This window comes from Penaeus vannamei, chromosome 42, assembly GCF_042767895.1.
Source record: "Penaeus vannamei isolate JL-2024 chromosome 42, ASM4276789v1, whole genome shotgun sequence".
NCBI classification, from domain to species: Eukaryota; Metazoa; Arthropoda; class Malacostraca; order Decapoda; family Penaeidae; genus Penaeus; species Penaeus vannamei.
Genome location: NC_091590.1, coordinates 11,550,477 through 11,567,976, shown reverse-complemented (window position 1 = coordinate 11,567,976; position 17,500 = coordinate 11,550,477). Strand labels below are relative to the sequence as shown.

The window sequence follows — 17,500 nt, the reverse complement described above, 5'->3', positions numbered from 1 at the left end:
TCACCACCAGCCTTTAACAGTTCAGCTGGTATGCCGCAGATACCAGCTGCTTTACCACTCTTCAGCTTGGAAATCGCCCCCCTAACTTCAGTTAGGGAGGGAGGGTCCTCACTGATAGGTGGATCCGGCAGCGGGATCTCGACACTACCCGCATCCAAGTTAACTGTTGGTGGGTCCACCTGGTACAGCTGCTCAAAATACTCAGCCCAACGTTCCCGCACCGCAACAGGATCTGAAACGATCTGACCACTTACTGAGCGAACTGCTGTCACCTGTGAAGAGGGCTTGGAGTTCAGCTTTCTCAGGGCTTGGTATGCAGGACGAAGGTCATTTACTAAGAAATGGCCTTCTACCTCCTCTGCAAGACTCCTAATAAACTGTTCCTTGTCCCTTCTTAACAGGGACCGAGTTCTGCGCACATGAGAACGGTGCAATTCCCGATCCCCTGTCAGACGAGCCGCACGACATGCATCTGTGGCTTCCAGTGTCTCCCGCGAGATGGAATTCTGTACTGCTCTCGGGCGTACACCAATCGTACCTTGAGCTGCATCAAGCGTTTCACGCTTAAAGGTATCCCACAGAAGAACAGGGTCTGTCAGACTGCCAAGCACTGCGAAACGATCGGAGATTGCCTCAGCAAACCCGCGGGCACACTCCCCCTCCCTCAGCCTGTCCAAATGAAACACCCTAGGGTGATCATTTGACCGCTGGGGGGTTTTGAAGTGGACCCGGAGGGTCTATGGTCAGTACCACAGAACTCAGCACTCCTGTACACCCTGCAATTCTGAAGGATCCTCCAACGAGTGCTAACAAGTATGTGGTCGATCTCCTTGGCTGCGTTACCCGCATCACTGTACCATGTCCAGCGATGTGGGTCTGGGCGCTGGTACCAGGAGCCAGAAATCCTCAATTTCTGGGACCTAGCAAAGTCCCGGAAAAGGAGGCTATTCTCGCTACCGGCATCAGCTCCTGAACCATGGGGACCGACAGACATCTCATAGCCAGCTCGATCACAGCCAGATACCGCATTGAAGTCGCCCAGAACAATGTGAATATCTCGTCGGGGACATCTGTCTGCCACAGATGTAAGTTTGGCGTAGAACATCTCTTTCACGTCAAGTTTACAGACATCGGTAGGAGCATACACAGCAATAAGAGACATGAAGCCAAAAGAAAGCTTCAATCTCAATACCATTATACGCTCATCAACAGGAGTAACCTCTACTACCGAGGGCTGGAGTCTGCTGGAGACGGCAATGGCTACTCCCTGAAGATGGTGGCCATCGCTGCGGCCCGACCAGTAATAGGTGTAGCCACCTACACAGGTCATGCCGCTGCCAGGCCTCCTCACCTCCGAGAGAGCAGCCACCTCAACTCTCAGCCTCCCCAGTTCCCTCGACAGTAGAGGCAACCGATCATCCTGACGCAAAGAACGGACGTTCCAAGCCCCCACCCTAACTTCCCGCCTGAGGTTCAGCCTCTGGCAGTCGCTCCGGGTGGATGCCACCTCTGCCACCCCCACCGACGCTGCCCCATATAAAAGGGGGTGGCGGGCTGCGTGCCCCATCATCCACCTGTGGGGTTCCCGAGGGCTTTCCCCCACAAGCTTCACTCTGGGCTGGCGGCCACCAGAGGGCAGGCGAGACGGGTAGTCCCCGTTCCCAGCCTGCGCTCCAGCAGTCGCCCTCCCAGCAGGGCCCACAGTCCGCCTCACTTGCTGGGTGGGAGGGGCTTTTCCCCTCCTCCCAGCCTTTCCATACATTAAACCACACTTATCATTCATCCAGAATGCAACCTTCATAAAGTGGCCACTTATGTCCGGAATATTCATGCTGTATTGTCCAAGTTAAGACTTTGCTTATCTCACTATGTCGCAGCCACATTAACGTTCTTGCTATCATTTGTTGTCTTCTCTGTCCCCCTCCTCCCTTCTCCTGTCCCTATCCCGTCTTTTGGCCACTCATTCTCCTCTTTTCTCATGTCTCCGTCTTCTTTTTTTTCCCGTCTCATGTCTTCGTTCGGTCTTTCTCGTCTCGTGTGTCTTCTTCCTTTCCTTCACTCACTCTATGCTGGGTGCTAAGTATATAATCCTTCATCAGTTCGTTTCTCTATCCCTCTTTCTCCTCCTTATGTCCTCTCCATCCCTCATTTCACCTCATATCTGTTTCTGCACTTCCCACTCGCCTCACGATCCCTTCCCTTCATTCCTCGCCTCACAATCTCTCCTCTTCTCCTCAATTTTTCCCTCACACCTCTTTGCCTCATTCCTTTTTTTCCACCTCATGATTCCTCCTCTTCTCCCTCTCCAACCCCACACGATCCCTTTCTCCTCCACACCAACCATAAACCCCCCCCCTCCTTCCCCACCATTCCCCCTCCTTCTCCCTCTCCCTCATGACCCTCCCCTTCTTCCCTCACCTCACAGTTCCCTCTTCTCATTTTCCATCCTCCTTTCCCCTCGTTTTAACCCAACGAGTGTATTTTTTGCCCAAAATGGTTCTTCCCCACCATTCCCCTCCTTCTTCCTCCCCCTCCTTCCCTCACCTCATACTTCCCTCCCCTCTTTTTACATCCTCCCTTCCTCTCCCTCATGGCCCTCCCCCCCCCTCCCTCACCTCTTTTCCCATCCTCCCTTCCCCTCATTCCAACCCAACGAGTGGATTCCTTGCCCCAAAACCAATCCCTCTCCCCTCCCCTCTTGCTCTATCCATCGTTATCGTCTCCCTTGCTATTCCTCTTTCCGCTCCATCCAACTTTAAACACAGTCGAAGCTTTAAGTGCGAATTAATTGTTGTTATTCCCTCTCTCTAACTTTACCTCTTAGTTATTCCCCTCAAGTGCAGAGGAGTCGTTATCTCCCCTAATATGCAAATGGATCATCGTTATCACTTGCTCTAAGTATTTGATTCGGTTATCTAAATTGTCTCTGTTCTCTCTCTCTCCAACTTTTCTGATTCATCGATAGCTTATCTAAGCGATGTATTATCTAATTCAGTGATATTTTATCTAATTCGTCGATATTTTATCTAATTCATCGATATTTTATCTAATTCAGCGATGTCTTATCTAATTCATCTTTATCTTATCTAATTCATCGATATATTATCCAATTCAGCGATATCTTATCTAGTTTATCGATATCTTATGAAATCCATCGATATCTTATCTAAATCATCGATATCTTATCTAAATCCTCGATATCTTATCCAAATTATTTACCTTTAATCTCGTTATAGAGGTTATCTTTTCACAGATTATCAAAATAATCGTTCCTTTATCACAGTTTATATCTAACCCAAGTTATTATCTTCACCCTTTCTGCTCTTCCCTTCGACCTCCTCTCGCCGGCGGACGGTGACCCTCAGCTGTCGACCTCGGACGAGAACGTGGTGACCCTGAGGAAGATTGACCTGTCTTCGGAGGGAACTTACCGATGCGAGGTCATGTCCGAGGCGCCGACCTTCGAGACCTCGTTCGGGTCGGCCAACCTCACCGTAGTGCGTAAGTGACTTGCAATGTGGAGAGCAACACAGCAACATGTGTGTATATACGTGTACAAATATATATATATATATATATATATATATATATATATATATATATATATATATATATATATATATATATATATATATATATATATACATATGTGTGTGTGTGTGGAATTCATGATGAACAGATTGCAACAGGAACAACGAAGGGAAGGGCAAGAAAACACAAATATGCCCTATTCGTGTGTTTTCTTGCCCTTCCCTTCGTTGTTCCTGTTGCGGTGTGTGTGTGTGTGTGTGTGTGCGCGCGCGCGTGTGTGTATGTGCGTGTGTGTGTGTATATGCACAAAAATTATCTTTTATTTATCCATTATCCTTTTCTTTTCATAAACTATCTTTTATCAATTTATTTATTTATCATTATTATTTTCTCTTGAAACAATCCCCCTAAACTTTATTTTTATATATCAAATTACCTATCATTATCTTTTTCTTTTCATACAATCCCCCTAAACTTTATCTTCAATCTATCCATTCATCCATCATCATCACTATTTTTCTTTTTTCATCATCACTCTTTTTCTTTTTTCATCATCACTCTTTTTCTTTTTTCATCATCACTATTTTTCTTTTTTCATCATCACTCTTTTTCTTTTTTCTCTTTTCAATGCAATCCCCAATTAATTGCCCTTTCTCTTCGTTCACAGACATGCCACAGAACCCCCAAATAACGGGGCTGCAGATTAAGTATACCGAAGGAGACAAACTACGGATCAACTGCACAGTGAGAGACTCTCGCCCTGCTGCCGTCATCTCCTTTCGGGTCAACGGGAGAGAAGTGCATGTGAGTTGACTGGGCTAGTTCTGGGGGTTGGTGGGGGGTTGGTGGGGCTATTTGTGTGTGTTGGTGGGTGTACTTGTGTGGGTTGGTGGGGCTGTTTCTGTGGGTTGGTTGGGGCTACTTCTCTGGGACGGTGGGGGTATTTGTGTGGGTTGGTGAGGGTATTTGTGTGGGTTGGTGGGGTTATTGTGGATTGGTGGGGGTATTCGTGTGGGTTGGTGGGGGTATTTGTGTGTTGGTGGGGGTATTTCTGTGGGTTGGTGGGGTTATTGTGGGTTGGTGGGGGTATTTGTGTGGGTTGGTGGGGGTATTTGTGTGGGTTGGTGGGGGTATTTGTGTGTGTTGGTGGGGGCTAGTTCTGTGGGGGGTTATTGTGGGTTGGTGGGGTTATTTGTGTGGGTTGGTGGGGGTATTTGTGTGGGTTGGTTGGGGCTACTTCTCTGGGACGGTGGGGGTATTTGTGTGGGTTGGTGAGGGTATTTGTGTGGGTTGGTGGGGTTATTGTGGATTGGTGGGGGTATTCGTGTGGGTTGGTGGGGGTATTTGTGTGTTGGTGGGGGTATTTGTGTGGGTTGGTGGGGTTATTGTGGGTTGGTGGGGGTATTTGTGTGGGTTGGTGGGGGTAATTGTGAGGGTTGGTGGGGGTATTTGTATGGGTTGGTGGGGGTATTTGTGTGGGTTGGTGGGGGTATTTGTGTGTGTTGGTGGGGGCTAGTTCTGTGGGGGGTTATTGTGGGTTGGTGGGGTTATTTGTGTGGGTTGGTGGGGGTATTTGTGTGGGTTGGTTGGGGCTACTTCTCTGGGACGGTGGGGGTATTTGTGTGTGTTGGTGGGGGCTAGTTCTGTGGGGGGTTATTGTGGGTTGGTGGGGGTAATTGTGTGGGTTGGTGGGGGTATTTGTGTGGGTTGGTTGGGGCTACTTCTCTGGGACGGTGGGGGTATTTGTGTGTGTTGGTGGGGCTGTTTCTGTGGGTTGGTTGGGCTATTTCTGTGAATTACTGGGGCTATTTCAGTGAGCCAAGGCTATTACTTTGGGTTGGTGCGGTTATTGTGAGTTGGTTGGTCTATTTCTGTGAGTTTGTGGGTTGTCTCTGTGAGTTGAGGCTATTTCAGCTATTTCCGTAAATTTGCTGGGACTAATTTTTATGAGCCATTTTTTTATTTGAGATGGTGGGCTTTTTTGAACGGATAGGCAATTTACGTGATTCTGTGAGACCAGGCTATTTCTGTGAGTCTCTTGGCTCAATCTGTGAATCGGTAGGATGTTTCTCTCAGTTACTGGAGCATTTTCTGTGAATTGTATTTATTTTTGTAAGTCCTGTGAGTCACATGGATATTTCTGTGAGTCACTGGGCCGTTTGGTGAATTACTAGACTGTCACTGATGTATCTTAATTTTGAGTAAAGGGGTAATTATGTGTAAGTGGGATATTTCCGTTAGTTTGGGCCATTTCTGTGAGACAAAGGAGTATTTCTGTGTCACTGGAATATAGACACATACACACAATCATACACGTAACCTTAAAACACACAAACACACACACATAACCTTAAAACACACACACACACACACACAACTTTAAAACACACGCACAAACACACACACATACACACACACACACACACACACACACACACACACACACACACACACACACACACACACACACACACACACACACACACACACCATGACGCATTAAACTATGCTATTTCTGTGAATTAGGCTGTGTTTGTGTGACGTCTGTGTCACTCTAAGACGGTTGACTATTTTGTAAGTCAAGGCTATTTTGTGAAACAGTTAAGTATTTTCAGTGTTAGTTGATTACATGAATCGGTGGATTAATCTTGTGAGTCAAAGCAATTTTTGTAAGTAGCCTGTTGGTATGGAGTAACAGGTTATTTCAGTGAGTCATTTGATGTGAAATGATGGACTATTTCTTTGAGTCAGTTATTGGTGTGAGAACGTAAGCTATTTTGTGAGTCAATTGTTGGAATGAAATAATAGGCTGAATCAAAGAAATTTTTGTAAGTAGCCTGTTGGTATAGGGTAGTAGGCTATTTCAGAGAGTCAGTTGTTGATGTGAAATGATAGACTATTTCTCTGTCAGTTGTTGGTGTGAAATAATAAACTAAATCTGTGAGTAAGTTATAGGTGTCAGATAGTAGGCTATTTCAGTGAGTCACTTGTTGGTGTGAAGAAATAGGCTATTTCTGTGAGTCTGTTAAAGTGTTGTTGAGAATCAGTGAGACATTCTAGTGGGACAATTTTCAGATTATTGTCTCGATTCAAAAGATTATCTCTGTGAATTGACAGTATTTTTGTGAGTTAGTGGCTTACTGCTATTGGCTTATTGTGAGCTGGTGGCTTGCATATATATTTGAGTGTGCTATCTCACTGCATAGATATTTGAGTGTGCAATCTCACTGCCTATATATTTGAGTGTGCTATCTCACTGCATATATATTTGAGTGTGCTATCTCACTGCATATATATTTGAGTGTGCAATCTCACTGCATTTATATTTGAGTGTGCTATCTCACTGCATTTATATTTGAGTGTGCTATCTCACTGCATAGATATTTGAGTGTGCAATCTCACTGCCTATATATTTGAGTGTGCTATCTCACTGCATATATATTTGAGTGTGCTATCTCACTGCATATATATTTGAGTGTGCAATCTCACTGCATTTATATTTGAGTGTGCTATCTCACTGCATTTATATTTGAGTGTGCTATCTCACTGCATAGATATTTGAGTGTGCAATCTCACTGCCTATATATTTGAGTGTGCTATCTCACTGCATATATATTTGAGTGTGCTATCTCACTGCATATATATTTGAGTGTGCAATCTCACTGCATTTATATTTGAGTGTGCTATCTCACTGCATTTATATTTGAGTGTGCTATCTCACTGCATATATATTTGAGTGTGCAATCTCACTGCATTTATATTTGAGTGTGCTATCTCACTGCATATAATTTTGAGTGTGCTATCTCATTGCATATATATTTGTGTGCTATCTCACTGGAAATATATTTGAGTGTGCTATCTCACTGCATATATATTTGAGTGTGCAATCTCACTGCATATATATTTGAGTGTGCTATCTCACTGCATATATATTTGAGTGTGCTATCTCACTGCATATATATTTGAGTGTGCTATCTCACTGCATATATATTTGAGTGTGCTATCTCACTGCATATATATTTGAGTGTGCTATCTCACTGCATATATATTTGAGTGTGCTATATCATTGCATATATATTATAGTGTGCTATCTAATTACACACACACACACACACACACACACACACACACACACACACACACACACACACACACACATATATATATATATATATATATATATATATATATATATATATATATATATATATATATATTACTGTGCAATCTCACTGCATATACATTTTAGTGTGCTATCTCACTGCATATGTATTTTACGGTGCAATCTCACTACATATTTATTTTAGTGAGTTAGTTGAGTATTTTCTTGGCTACTGATTTGTCTCCTCGGAATGCTCCACGCCCGCGAGGATTTCTTTTCCCATTATTCAGTATAATTTGCAGATATTCATGTTATCCCTGTCATTGTGGTTCGTATGAGATAATAAAGTACATTTTCCTTTATTTGCTTGAAGTGAAGTGCATGTTTTGACTGGGCTATTTGTGTGTGTTGGTGGGGGTATTTGTGTGGGTTGGTGGGGGTATTTGTGTGGGTTGGCGGGGGTATTTATGTGGGTTGGTGGGGGTATTTGTGTGGTTTGGTGGGGGTATTTGTATGTGTTGGTGGGGGTATTTGTATGTGTTGCTGGGGGTATTTCTGTGGGTTGGTGGGGTTATTGTGGGTTGGTGGGGGTATTTGTGTGGTTTGGTGGGGGTATTTGTATGTGTTGGTGGGGGTATTTGTGTGGGTTGGTGGGGTTATTGTGGGTTGGTGGGGGTATTTGTGTGTGTTGGTGGGGGTATTTGTATGCGTTGGTGGGGGTATTTGTATGTGTTGGTGAGGGTATTTGTATGTGTTGCTGGGGGTATTTCTGTGGGTTGGTGGGGTTATTGTGGGTTGGTGGGGGTATTTGTGTGGTTTGGTGGGGGTATTTGTATGTGTTGGTGGGGGTATTTGTGTGGGTTGGTGGGGTTATTGTGGGTTGGTGGGGGTATTTGTGTGTGTTGGTGGGGGTATTTGTGTGTGTTGGTGGGGGTATTTATGTGGGTTGGTGGGGGTATTCATGTGGGTTGGTGGGGGTATTTGTGTGTGTTGTTGGGGGCTATTTCTCTTGGATGGTGGGGTTATTTGTGTGTGTTGGTGGGGGCTAGTTCTGTGAGTTGTTGGGGTTATTGTGTGTTGGTGGGGCTATTAGTGTGTGTTGGAGGGTCTTTTTCTGTGAGTTGGTGGGGCTATTTCTGAGTTGATGATGCTATTTCAGTGAGCCGGGGCTATTTCTGTAAGTTGCTGGGGCTAATTTTCATGAGCCATTTTTTCTCTGTGAGGCGGTGGGCTCTTTTATGAGCGGATAGGCAAGTTACGTAGTTCTGAGCGCGATATCTGTGAGACCAGACTGTTTTTGTGAGTCGCTTGGCTCAATATATGAATTGCTAGGATTTTTCTTCAGTTACTGGGGCATTTCTGTGGGTTAGCTCTTTATTTTTGTGATGTCTGTGAGTCACAGGGATATTTGTGTGAGTCACTGGGCCGTTTTGTGTTACTCGGTTGGGGTAATTATGTGTGTGGGATATTTCTGTTCGTTTGAGCCATTTCTGTGAGACAAAGAAGTACTTCTGTGAATCACTAGAATATATATGTGTCATTGAGTTATTTCTGTAAGTCGTAAGGCCATATCCACACACACACACACACACACACACACACACACACACACACACACACACACACACACACACACACACACACACACACACACACACCATGACGCATTAAACTATGCTCTTTCTGTGAATTAGGCTGTGTTTGTGTGACGTCTGTGTCACTCTTAAGTCGGTTGACTATTTTGTAAGTCAAGGCTGTTTTGTGAAACAGTTAAGTATTTTCAGTGTTAGTTGATTACATGAATCGGTGGATTAATCTTGTGAGTCAAAGCAATTTTTGTAAGTAGCCTGTTGGTATGGAGTAACAGGTTATTTCAGTGAGTCATTTGATGTGAAATGATGGACTATTTCTTTGAGTCAGTTATTGGTGTGAGAACGTAAGCTATTTTGTGAGTCAATTGTTGGAATGAAATAATAGGCTGAATCAAAGAATTTTTTGTAAGTAGCCTGTTGGTATGGGGTAGTAGGCTATTTCAGTGAGTCAGTTGTCGATGTGAAATGATAGACTATTTCTCTGTCTCTTGTTGATGTGAGATAATAAACTATTTCTGTGAGTAAGTTATTGGTGTTAGATAGTAGGCTATTTCAGCGAGTCAATTGTTGGTGTAAAGAAATAGGCTATTTCAGTGAGTCAGTAGACTAATTTTACGTCTGTTAACCCCTTTTGCTCGTCTCTGGAGTGTTATTGAGAATCAGAGACATTCTTGTGCGACAATTTTCAGATTATTGTCTCGATTCAAAAGATTATCTCTGTGAATTGACAGTATTTTTGTTAGTCCCTGGCTTACTGTGCGCTGTTTTCTTGTGAGCTGGTGGCTTGCATATGTATTTTAGTGTACAATCTCACTGCACATATATATTTGAGTGTGCTATCTCACTGCATATATATTTGAGTGTGCTATCTCACTGCATATATATTTGAGTGTGCAATCTCACTGCATATATATTTGTGTGCTATCTCACTGGATATATATTTTAGTGTGCAATCTCACTGGATATATATTTTAGTGCTATCTCACTAGATATTTATTTGAGTGTGCAATCTCACTGCATATATATTTTAGTGTGCAATCTCACTGCATATATATTTTAGTGTGCAATCTCACTGCATATATATTTGAGTGTGCAATCTCACTGCATATATATCTGTGTGCTATCTCACTGGATATATATTTGAGTGTGCAATCTCACTGCATATGTATTTGTGTGCTATCTCACTAGATATTTAATTGAGTGTGCAATCTCACTGGATATATATTTTAGTGTGCAATCTCACTGCATATATATTTTAGTGTGCAATCTCACTGCATATATATTTTAGTGTGCAATCTCACTGCATATATATTTGAATGTGCTATCTCACTGCATATGTATTTGTGTGCTATCTCACTAGATATTTATTTGAGTGTGCTATCTCACTGCATAGATATTTGAGTGTGCAATCTCACTGCATATATATTTGTGTGCTATCTCACTGGATATATATTTTAGTGTGCAATCTCACTGCATATATATTTGTGTGCTATCTCACTGGATATATATTTTAGTGTGCAATCTCACTGGATATATATTTGAGTGTACTATCTCACAGCATATATATTTTAGTGTGCAATATTACTGCATAGATATTTGAGTGTGCAATCTCACTGCATAGATATTTGAGTGTGCTATCTCACTGCATATATATCTTAGTGTGCAATCTCACTGCATATATATTTGAGTGTGTTATCTCACTGGATATACATTTTAGTGTGCTATCTCACTGGATATATATTTTAATGTGCTATCTAATTACGTATATATTTGAGTGTGTTATCTCACTGGATATATATTTGAGTGTGCTATCTCACTGGATATATATTTTAATGTGCTATCTAATTACGTATATACTTGAGTGTGCAATCTCACTGCATAGATATTTGAGTGTGCAATCTCACTAGATATTTATTTGAGTGTGCAGTCTCACTACATATATATTTTAGTGGGTTAGTTGAGTATTTTCTTGGCTACTGATTTGTCTTCTCGGAATGCTCCACGCCCGCAAGGATTTCTTTTCCCACTATTCAGTATAATTTGTAGTTATTCATGTTATTCCTGTCATTGTGGTTCGCATGAGATAATAAAGTACATTTTCCTTCATTCGCTTGAAGTGAGTCATGGTTTTAATGGATTAAATTGATGTTAATGTAATGCATACGATTTTTTTTTTCTCCTTTAGAGCAAGTTATAAAGTACTTAATGCAAATTGGGATATTTTAAAGGATTTTTTTCCCGTGTGTTACATTAGGGAGATTTCTTAGTCTATTCGTACTTCAAAACATGTTTATGTACACTAGGATGTGTCACTGGAATGTACTGTATATGTAAGTCACTGAATTGTTTCTGAGTTGTAAGGCCATACACACACATACACACACACATACACACACACACACACACACACACACGCACACGCACACGCACACGCACACACACACACACACACACACACACACACACACACAAACAAACATACACGTAACCTTAAAACACACAAACACACGCACATAACCTTAAAACACACGCACAAACACACACATACACAGTCACACATACACACACACATATACACAGTCACACATACACACACATACACAGTCACACATACACACACACATACACAGTCACACACACACACACATACACAGGCACACACACACACATACACAGACACACACACACACATATACACATACACAGTCACACACACATACACGCACACACACATATACACAGTCACACACACACACATACACAGTCACACGCACGCATACACACACACACTTAAGATACACACAGATACACACAAAATCCGGAGTCTCGAGAAGCACCGAGAATCTTGTAGTGGGAAGCAGCCCGGCGAGGTTACTGCTCTCAAGGGAGGGGACTTTAACCACGTCTGGAGTGTCCCTCTCTCCCCCCCCCCCTGACACACTCCCTTCCTACCCTCCCCCACCCCCCTAGATACACTCCCCTCCTACCCTCCCCACCCCTAGATACACTCCCTTCCTACCCTAACCCCCACCCCTAGATACACTCTCCTCCTCCCCTTCCTACCCCCAGACACACTCCCTTCCTACTCTCCTCTCCCTTCTTCCCTACTCCTCTCCCTCCTCCCCCAGACACACTCCTTCCCTACCCTCCTCTCCCTTCTTCCTTACTCCTCTCCCTCCCCATCGTCTCTATTTTTTTTCTCTACTCTTCCCCGTCGTCTTTTCTACTCTCCTCTCTCTTCTCTCTCTTCACTCCCCTTCTCTTTCTTTTTTCTTTTTCTCTCCTTCTTCTACTTCCTCATTCCCCTCCTATCTCTCTTCTTCTCTTCTCTCTACATCCTCTACATCCCCTCTCTCTTCTTATTCTTCTTTCTCCCTCCCCTCGTCTCCACTCTTTCCCCTACCCCTCTCTCCTTTTCTCACATCTCCCTTGCTTCTCTCCCCCTACCCAACTTGGAGTTTCTCTCTCCCTCCCTAATTAGTATTTCCTCCTCAACTTGTCTGCTCTCTCTCTCTCCTCCCTTTCTTGTTCTCCCCCTTCCCCTCCTTACTTCGTTTATCTTCCCCAACTTGCCTGTTCTCTCTCTCTGTCTCTCTTTCTCTCTGTATCTCTCTCTCTCTCTCTCTCTCTCTCTCTCTCTCTCTCTCTCTCTCTCTCTCTCTCTCTCTCTCTCTCTCTCTCTCTCTCTCTCTCTCTCTCTCTCTCTCACTCTCTCACTTCCCTTCCTTTACTCCCTGCCACGCTTACCCTTCCCCACCTGCCCATTCCTCCCTTTCTCATCTCCTGTACCGTTCCCTTCCTCTCCTTCTCTCTCTGATTTTCCTCCCTCTCCTTCTCTTCCATCTTCTCCATCTTCACCCTCAGGTTTCTTGTCCTTTCCTTTCTCCTCCCCCTGTTTCTCTTCCTCCTGTCTCCACGCTCTAATCTCCCTTCTTACCTCGCCCCCCCACCCCCTCTCCATCCTCATCCCTAAGCTCCCTCCCGTCCCCATACTCGCATTACCCTCCCCCCTCTACCCCCCTTCTTAGTCTCCCTGACATCCTCCTTCTTTCTTCCCCTCCTCTCCTCCCTGACCTCCTCCTTCCCTCTTCCCCTCCTCTCCTCCCTGACCTCCTCCTTCTCCTATCCCTCCCCTCCTCTCCTCTCTGACTCCCCCTCCTTCCTCTCTGACTCCCCCTCCTTCCTCTCCTCCCTGACACCCCTCCCCTCCTCTTCTCCCTGACCTCCCCCCTTCTCCTATCCCCCCTCCCCCTCCCTTCCTCTCCTCCCTGACCTCCCCCCTTCCTCTCCTCCCTGACCTTCCCCCTTCTCCTATCCCTCCCCCACCCCCTCCCCCCCTCCCACCACTTTACTTCGTCCCGGGCATTTCTGAATCAGCACTTTTTTTTCTTCTCTCTCTCTCTCCTTTTTTTTTTTTTTTTTTTTTTTTTTCTCGCGTCTCCCTTGTATCTGCATTTCTCGCCCACCCGCCAAGCTCTGTAATTCGTTCTTCTTTCTTTAAGGATCTTTCTTTATTCCTCATTTCCTCATTCTTCTTGATGTTTTTTTTTATTTCTTTGCTTATTTGACCTCTATTCTTCATTCTGTTTGGGTCTTTCTTTCACTACGTTTGGTTTTGCCTTTTATTTCGGTAGTTTTGATTTTATTCCTTCATAGATGTATATACATATACATATATATGCATACACACACACACACACACACACACACGCACACACACACACGCATACACACACACACACACACACACACACACACACACACACACACAAACACACACACACACACACACAAACACACACACACACACACACACTCATACATTTATATATGTATAAATGTTCATATTCTCATTTTCTTTTTCTAATGATTTTGTTTACATTTTGGGGTATGTTTTTTTTTCTTTTTTTATTAGAATACACGTTGGCTTCACTTCTCTTCTGTCTTTATTCGGTACATTAATCTGTCTTGTTGTGTTATGCTAAATTCCTTGTTAGTTCTAATTCCAGTTTCTGTCTGTGTTTGTCTTTCTCTCTCGCTTCCTTTGCCCGAATGTGTGTCTGTCTCTCTCTCTCTTCCTCTTTAATATTCTCTCCTCTCTCGCTGTCTTTCTATCTCTTTCTGTTTCTGTCATTCTTGCTAACAGTCCCACATCGCCTCCACTTTCCTTATCTATCTATCTAATAAGTAGCGTCTTCAAGTTAGCTTCACACACTTCATAAAACAACCCATGCCAAAATACCCTAAAATGCAACATAATGACATATGTCCAAATGTCACATGATCTTTCTCTCTCGCTCTTGCTCTCGCCTTTTCTCCCTTTTTCTGTCTCTCTCTCTCTCTCTCTCCCCTCTCCTACCTTCCAACCTTTATCCCTCTCTCCCTTTCACCCTTTATCTCTCTCTCTCTTCCACCCTTTATCCCTCTCTCCCTTCCACGATCTGTCCCTCTCTCCTTTCCACCCTTTATCCCGCCTTCCCTACCACCCTTATACCTCTCTCCCTTCCACGCTTCCTTTATCCTTCCCTCCCTTCCACCCTCCCCTCCCCTCCCTTTATCCCCCCTCCCTCCTCCCTCCCCCCACTCCTTCAACATCCCTCACTCACTCTCTCTCCCTCACAGCCTCCCCCCTCCCCTCCCCCTCTCTTTCAACATCCCTCACTCACACTCTCTCTCCCTCACACCCTTCCCCCTCCCCTCCCCCTCTCTCTTTCAACATCCCTCACTCACACTCTCTCTCCCTCACACCCCCTTCCCCCTCCCCTCCCCCTCTCTCTTTCAACATCCCTCACTCACACTCTCTCTCCCTCACACCCTTCCCCCCTCCCCTCCCCCCCTCTCTTTCAACATCCCTCACTCACTCTCTCTCCCTCACACCCTTCCTCCCTCCCTCCCTCCCTCCCCCTCCCTCCCTCTCCCATCCCCCTCTCTTTCAACATCCCTCACTCACACTCTCTCTCCCGCACCCCCACGCAGCCGGATTCCGGTCGTGTGATAGAACTACCCATGGGCGGGGGCGGCGATGACCCCTACGCCCTCTACACCACGAGCAGTCAGCTGACCTTGCCCTTGGGGAAGAACTACCTCAACGGCATCTCGATCGAGTGTGAGGGGAAAGTGCTCAACCTCGCCGTCAAGAAATCGGTGTTCGCTGCCGTGGTGCGACAGAGCTCGACCTTCTCCTTCTTCAACGCTGGTAAGTGGGGGTGAGGGGGCTGAGGGGGGAAGGGGAGGGGTGAAGGGGGTGAAGGGGAGGTGGGGAGGGGTGAAGGGGGTGAGGGTGAGGGGTGAGGGTGAGGGTGAGGGTGAGGGGGTGAGAGTGAGGGGGTGAGGGTGAGGAGGTGAGAGAGAGAGAGAGAGAGAGAGAGAGAGAGAGAGAGAGAGAGAGAGAGAGAGAGAGAGAGAGAGAGAGAGAGAGAGAGAGAGAGAGGTGTGGTGGGGAGGGGGAGGGGAGAGGGTATGGGGGAGACGGAGAGAGAGGTGAGGGGTAAGGGGGAAAGAGAGAGGGATAGATAGATAGATAGATAGAGAGAGAGAGAGAGAGAGAGAGAGAGAGAGAGAGAGAGAGATAGAGAGAGAGAGAGAGAGAGAGAGAGAGGTGGAGATATATATGTAGATAGATAGATAGATAGAGAGAGAGGAGAGTGAAAGAAATAATTAAAAGTGAGAAAGATAGATGAAAAGACGTGAAAGAGAGGAAGAAAATACAAAAACAAAGATGAAGAAGATTAATAATAATTTGTATTAAATATTTTTCCCTAATATATTCTCAGACTCACCTCCCTATCTTCTCTTAATCTCACTTCCTAATCTTCTCCAAATCTTATCTCCTTAAATCTAAATTTCACTTCATCTTCTCTAAATCTCACATCCTAATCTTCTCTAAATCTCACATCCTAATCTTCAAACTCTCATCTTCTAAACTTATGTGAATCTCATCTAATTACTAAATCTCACCTTCTAATCTTCTCAAAATCTCATTTCCTTATGTTCTCTAAATTTCTTTTTCTAATCTTCCAACTCTCATCTCCTAATTTTCTCTGAATCTCGACTCCTAATCATCTCTAAATCTCATTTCCTAATCTTATGTGAATCTCATCTCATAATCATCTCTAAATCTCATATCCTAATCTTATGTGAATCTCATCCTCCCAATCATCTCTAAATCTCATATCCTAATCTTATGTGAATCTCATCCTCCCAATCATCTCTAAATCTCATATCCTAATCTTATGTGAATCTCATCCTCCTAATCATCTCTAAATCTCATTTCCTAATCTTATGTGAATCTCATCTCATAATCATCTCTAAATCTCATATCCTAATCTTATGTGAATCTCATCCTCCCAATCATCTCTAAATCTCATATCCTAATCTTATGTGAATCTCATCCTCCCAATCATCTCTAAATCTCATATCCTAATCTTATGTGAATCTCATCCTCCCAATCATCTCTAAATCTCATATCCTAATCTTATGTGAATCTCATCTTCCTAATCATCTCTAAATCTCATATCCTAATCTTATGTGAATCTCATCCTCCCAATCATCTCTAAATCTCATATCCTAATCTTATGTGAATCTCATCCTCCTAATCATCTCTAAATCTCATATCCTAATCTTATGTGAATCTCATCCTCCCAATCATCTCTAAATCTCATATCCTAATCTTATGTGAATCTCATCCTCCCAATCATCTCTAAATCTCATATCCTAATCTTATGTGAATCTCATCCTCCTAATCATCTCTAAATCTCATATCCTAATCTTATGTGAATCTCATCCTCCTAATCATCTCTAAATCTCATTTCCTAATCTTATGTGAATCTCATCCTCCTAATCATCTCTAAATCTCATATCCTAATCTTATGTGAATCTCATCTCATAATCATCTCTAAATCTCATATCCTAATCTTATGTGAATCTCATCTCATAATCATCTCTAAATCTCATATCCTAATCTTATGTGAATCTCATCCTCCTAATCATCTCTAAATCTCATTTCCTAATCTTATGTGAATCTCATCCTCCTAATCATCTCTAAATCTCATTTCCTAATCTTATGTGAATCTCATCCTCCTAATCATCTCTAAATCTCATTTCCTAATCTTATGTGAATCTCATCCTCCTAATCATCTCTAAATCTAATTTCCTAATCTTATGTGAATCTCATCCTCCTAATCATCTCTAAATCTCATATCCTAATCTTATGTGAATCTCATCCTCCTAATCATCTCTAAATCTCATATCCTAATCTTATGTGAATCTCATCCTC

At 43.7% G+C, this 17,500-nt stretch overlaps 1 protein-coding gene across 1 annotated transcript in view; it reads left to right on the top strand.

Moving 5' to 3' along the window:
* The window catches only part of LOC113825874 (uncharacterized), a 38,547-nt gene that overhangs the window by 20,214 nt on the left and 833 nt on the right, over nucleotides 1-17,500 (top strand). The window contains exons 3-5 of the mRNA XM_070118604.1: nucleotides 3,366-3,501; nucleotides 4,199-4,335; nucleotides 15,202-15,421. Coding sequence (XP_069974705.1) covers nucleotides 3,366-3,501; nucleotides 4,199-4,335; nucleotides 15,202-15,421 — 493 coding nt within the window. The remainder of the gene's footprint in view (nucleotides 1-3,365; nucleotides 3,502-4,198; nucleotides 4,336-15,201; nucleotides 15,422-17,500) is intronic.